We start from the raw sequence: 5495 nt of genomic DNA on the forward strand, positions 1-5495 counted from the left end.
GTTTCAGGATTGCTTAAAAGAAATGAACATTTCCATAGCTTCCTTTTCTCTCTAATTCACTTTTTTGACCTTAGACAAGGTCTACAAAGCATGTTAGGCCATTTCAGCTGAACTACATCCTGTGTAAAAACCTTGTCATAACCCACAGATGGTTCGTCTCTTTTTATTAATGTAACTGTGGCTGGTTTTCATTTTTGTAGCAAAGTCTCACTAAGTGGTGTCTTCATGACTATACGTGAGGCAGCTATACGTCCTGTCCTGAAGTTTTCACTCCAACCCCAGTATTTACTGTAGCAGAGCCCTGGGCCATCGGATTGATCTGCCGTGATGCTGGGTTAGTGCCAGATGTTCCTGTATGTATGTCCAAAGGAAAAATCAGTTTCTCAATCCAAGTGTATCTAAAATACTTTTTTTTAATATTGCGTAAATTCACAAATGATACAATATTGGAGTGTTTGGTGGTTTGTTTGGTCATTTTTTTTTTTTAAACATTCTGTACATTCAGGTTAGTTAAGTGTTTTACATCAAGGCACAGCACACCATATAATACACACATGCCTTGCCAGGCAGCAGTTTAGTATAATCCCCGAGTTCTGGCAGTAGTGCTAGGATAAGTAGCATGGATCGCATATAAGCTGGAAGATAAATAAATAATAGATGCTGTCACATTTTATTTGAAATTGAGTTGCATATAAAAAGAATATACAATAATTTAACATTAGTAACTAGATCCTCTTGTACTATACATAACAGAAGTATCTTCATTTGTATTAAATAAAACTTTTTCAATATCAGGATGCAAAATTAATCTTCTTTTTGTCTGTCTTGATCGATGGAGAAGAGTTGTTCTCATTAGAAATTAAAGTTGAACTTTCAGTTTCACGGCAATCTGAAAGAAACAAACCCGGAGTTACCAACATGTTGATAACAAAATTTTACTGGTAAAATACAACCCAGCTGTTGCATTCACTGTGAAGTTGGTTATCTAAGCAGAACATCTGCAAAAGCTCTGCCTCAAAGTCCGAACATGCTACTGTTGTTCGTAACTTTTTTTATACCATGACTCTGCTTTCTCAGATTATCCCTCTAGCTCCATTATTCACCAGTAAAACTGGAATTCTGGTAACAGCCCGGGTTGCCTGCACTGCAGATTCGGTGTATCACAATGTATTTACCATATTCACATTATCATTCAGCTTTTTATATTTGAACGCTTCTTCTTCGCCTGCCGAAGGCCTTGGATCCCACGTTGGTTGGTACGAAGTTGTTCTTGCCCACTCCTCCTGACCTGCTCAGGAAGTCCGCCAGACGATGGGTCACGCAGGTTGCTGTGTTGCATGCCCTCTTCTGTGCTGTCACGCTGCTTTTCAAAAGGAACATAAAGAGTTAGTTCCTGAACTACCAGCTCTGCAAACGTCAGTAAAGAATGCTGTGCCCAGGAAAGATTTTTCCTTAGAAGTAGGCTTGCTGTGCAGCAAGCATTTGCAACTCACGTGTGCACAACTTACGGGCTCTAAAGATGAGTCTTTACTGAAGATCGTGTCAAGCCAAATTTGCAGCAGCACCTGAGCCATTGCCCATCTCCAGCAAGTCATTATGACCAACAGAGAAGTGCTGAGCAGGTCTGGAGCATTTAACCAGGCCCCTCATCCCCAAAAAGCTTAGATCTGCGTTTTGTCTGTAGTGCTGCTGCAGGACAGTGGCAGACACTGATCCTTAACTTCTCGCTTCAACACCTATGCTCCATAATGCCCAGGAAGCACAGGAAATCCCACCTGCCCTGCCAAGAGCAGCAGCTTTGTCAGCGACTCTGGCAGGGCTGTGCCTGCCCAGCACCTGAGCAGTTGCTTTCAGAGCTGAACACACACAAACGTTACTGCTTCCATGCGCTTAACGGGGCTGCGGGAACCCTCTTTCCTGGAGCTAGACCTCTGTCTGCTACAGCACTTCACCATGGGAGCAGCCTGCAGCCTTCGCCAGCAGCAGTTCTGTGCTCCGAGCTCAGCCTACAGCTAATAATTTTGGTAAATGCAGGACTTCAAGGCATATGCATTCACACAGTCCTTGCTTGAAGGACTTCCTTGCAGCAGGAGGGAGCAAGGAGTTTTTTCTCAGATAAGCATTACAAGACAGTTCATCATGTTAACGTGAATCCTGTTTGTAACATCAGTGCCAATTTTTTGGGAACAGGCCTCTGATTACAAGAGAGATTCAGTGCTGCAGCAGGAGAACAGGATATAAATCTGGGTTTGTTTCAACTTACAATTTACCTACATTATATTATCTTGAATTAATACAAATATTTTAAAGATACTTGAGTTTTAAACATACTAAAGACTTATTGTAAAGTAAAACCAAAAAGAACACAAAATTCTTACCTGCAAATGTTCAGTACCCAGTTTTAAACAGGATTACATTTCTAGTTTGAACAAATCCGTTTGAGCCTTTCCTGATTCCTTTTCTTCTCAGGATCCTTACTAACAGGATTGTATGCATGCCTCATGACAGCAGTACACATGAATGTATGTATATAATTTCAGTTTCCAAGTTCTTTCAACTCCTCTAGAATTACTGGCATTGCCTCTCTCAAACGTTAATAGAGCTTGTAAAATTTTTCTAGCCTTACCTAGAAATCTCGCATTCTAAAACAAGTTATTAAAACAAGCGGTTCTAATCCTTATAGAAAAATAGGTTTATTGAACAAGTGCATGGGCGAGCACAAGAGTCTACTTGCATATTTAGCAGCCAGAAATGGAAAGCCTAGTTTAGAATTTTTTTAATCAGTGTTTAAGAAAATCATTTGAAATGTCAAGGCAGTGCTGATCATTTTTATTTATTTTTTTCCCCTAGCTTGACGTGCATGGTATGTTCTCTGTCTTCCTAACATTAGGTCCATCTCAAACATTCTCTGTCAAAAACAGAATCAAAAGAACATAGCAAAGTTAGCAATCAAAGTTAGATCCACATGCATTGGGTTAAAAAAGGGAGACAGGGACAAATAAGCATCTAGTCGTTTCCCAGGGGTTCCCCATAGTTTGCATAGCGTTCGTGTTCCAGGTCACTCAGCACATTTCGTTTCTTGCCAGGAGTTCCAGCCCCGACGTCAGTGCGAGGGTAAGTTTGCAATTTGTGCAATTCTTGAGACAGTTTGCCCAGCACACAAGTACTCAGACTGGCACAGCGTTTGGAAATAGGTCTATCCAGGCTGCAAGGGGGAAAAAAAACATGCCCGAAGGAAGAATAATCTCAAACATGCAGGTTCGTGCATTTCTTCTCTAGATAAGTATCTACAGCTAGGAAACTTAAATAAAAACATAACGAAACCCTCCACATCACATTGCATGCAGGAAAGTTCATACAAATGCAGTCAGAAGGAAAACGCTATTTTTCAATGAATTCAACTTCGTTGAAAATGAAGTTCATTAGCCTTTTGGATGCTCATAGGCAGAGGTCGGCATGTACTCAGCATGCTGTGCAGTCTCTCGTACATCACCACCATGCTCCGCAACACAAACTCTGTCAGGAGAATGCAAATGCTCTTGCATGCCTTTGGTCTACCAGGGAGAGTGGCGCTGCGTGCATCAGGAGGAACACGTCCGCCCTGCCAGGGACTTCCCATGCCTTAGAAGACATGCACTTTGACGACAGAGAATCCAAGAGCGGCTGAAGGCCCCTAACACTCCCACTAGGAAGACATACCTTTTGCTGTCATATTTTAACATAACCCCCTTGTTCAGCTTAAATCGCCCTTCACTTTCAGTTGTAAAAGACAGACAGAAGCAGGTTAACTAGGTGGAAGCCATTCTCCTGATACCAACACTCAGATGTCTCTGCAGTATCATCCTTTACCAGTGATGTGACCACAGTTCACCATAACCCCAAGACAAGAAAACAATCTGACCTGCAGAGGGTCTGCTCAGGTGGCTTTCACTAAACACCTCACACATAACATTCCCCATTGCTCTTCTCCTGGCACAGGACTACAGCCCTTACCTGTTCCCCTCAGAGACTTGCTCCATCTCTTCTGCTGTCATCTGTATGAACTCTTTCACCAGCGCATTTAATAACCTCCGAGCTTCGTAATCACTGAGCATCACTCGATCTGTTATGGACTCCAAGCCAGGTCTAAGCAGAGGCAAGCAAAACAGGGTGAATAAAACCCAGACTGCTGCAGTGAGCCACGCACAGGAGGGAGGTCTGCCACGTATCACCGCATGTCATTCACAGTGCCTGTCACTGGTGTGAGTATGGAAACCATCCTCGCACACAGTATTAGGCATTTTACGTAAGTAATAAAGCAGCCACAGTGACAGAAATCACATTAGGAGCCGCCAGCTTCTCATTTAGCGGAGTCTCTTTCCCACCTAGATATCTAAAGAATATTAAGTGTTTTCACACCATTCAGATACAGCACTCAGCAACAGGACCAGCTTCTTACCTGACTGGGGCTGCCTGGCAGCTGTCCATCTGGCACACAACCAAGGCATAAACAGCAAGGAAAGATGAAATCTTCAGCATAACCATGATTTCCTCTCTACAACAAAGAGGCACATCAAGCAATGGCTGATTTCCAACTCTCTCAATCCTGTAAGCTGTGCTAAAGAGGTCGTAGTTTCCTAGCCACAAGTCACACAAATACTAACAGCTTTTTTTTTTAATATTACCGTTCCAATTCTGTTGATTACTGCTATTGTGTTTTGATTTTCTCGGAATGAAGATAAAACTTCGCACTGTTACAGGGGATAAAAGGCTGCCGCTCTCTACAGCTATCTGCATGCAGCTTAATGCAGACCTTCCCTCAAACCGGTGCAATACACGTTCCTCTGACTTAACTACTGCACGCCATGTCACAGTCAGCACGGCTGGCACGAACAGGTACAGTCATGGCGTGCGAGTCCCAGGGAACAAAAATAAAGTGTTTACTGTTTAATATGTTCAAGAATGAAGTGCCACTGCTAACACTGTGCCTGAAACTGCTTGCTTCCTGGCAGTGAGCACCCTGATATCGCAGTTCAGATTACACTAGCTCAATTTCAGTAAATATTTCTATTCTGAAACCAGAAAAGGGGTAACTTTAATTTTAAGAGCAAAACCTGTAAAAAACCCCTGTTAATTGAAGATACCTGCCTTGAAACGCACCTCTTTTCCTCACAGCATCAGTGCCTTAGAGTCAAACGAGCACATCATTAACTACCACATCAGCTTCATCTTTGCTAGCGCCCCGTTCTACACGCGGCTCACCGGATCCAAGAGGCACCTTCCAAAGGAAACCCCGCTCCCCCACGGGTCCCCAGTCACCCTGGACGGTGCCCAACACCGGCAAAGCACCCGGCCGGGCACCGGTGAGGGCTCTGCACTCAGAGGTGTCCCTCACGCCGGGCGGGACACGCCACACCGTGCCGGCGAGGAAGAGAGAGACCGAGGAGTAACTTTCTCCCACCTCCCTTGCACAGGCGTGTGCCCGCCCGTACCCAAGCGCATGGACGAAGGCACTG

The 5495-nt window shown here is 43.8% G+C and overlaps 1 protein-coding gene across 3 annotated transcripts; it reads right to left on the bottom strand.

Moving 5' to 3' along the window:
- Positions 1 to 395: 395 nt before the first annotated feature.
- On the bottom strand, positions 396 to 4530 carry LOC104502240 (calcitonin gene-related peptide). Of its 3 annotated transcripts, none has more exons than XM_010146207.1 (4): positions 4439 to 4530; positions 3994 to 4125; positions 1176 to 1360; positions 396 to 889 (listed from the first exon to the last, which is right to left on the bottom strand). In XM_010146207.1, exons 1-3 carry the CDS (start codon positions 4522 to 4524, stop codon positions 1201 to 1203), a joined length of 378 nt encoding a protein of 125 aa, XP_010144509.1. In that variant the 5' UTR covers positions 4525 to 4530; the 3' UTR covers positions 396 to 889; positions 1176 to 1200. The 3 variants fall into 3 exon arrangements, with proteins under 3 accessions (XP_010144509.1, XP_010144502.1, XP_010144493.1); XM_010146200.1 differs by having other exon boundaries at positions 1176 to 1363; XM_010146191.1 differs by lacking the exons at positions 396 to 889; positions 1176 to 1360 and adding an exon at positions 2674 to 3205.
- Between the last annotated feature and the right edge of the window lie 965 nt (positions 4531 to 5495).

This window comes from Buceros rhinoceros, unplaced genomic scaffold, assembly GCF_000710305.1.
Source record: "Buceros rhinoceros silvestris isolate BGI_N320 unplaced genomic scaffold, ASM71030v1 scaffold38510, whole genome shotgun sequence".
In the NCBI taxonomy this organism is placed as follows: Eukaryota; Metazoa; Chordata; class Aves; order Bucerotiformes; family Bucerotidae; genus Buceros; species Buceros rhinoceros.

Excerpts from the sequence above, each read along its gene's own strand:
- LOC104502240 (XM_010146191.1), bottom strand. The coding sequence starts at position 4,524 with ATGGTTATGCTGAAGATTTCATCTTTCCTTGCTGTTTATGCCTTGGTT. Across the intron at positions 4,126-4,438 it reads TGCCAGGCAGCCCCAGTCAG|ACCTGGCTTGGAGTCCATAA; the intron begins GTAAGAAGCTGG and ends GCCTCTGCTTAG. Across the intron at positions 3,206-3,993 it reads CAAGTCTCTGAGGGGAACAG|CCTGGATAGACCTATTTCCA; the intron begins GTAAGGGCTGTA and ends TCCCCCTTGCAG.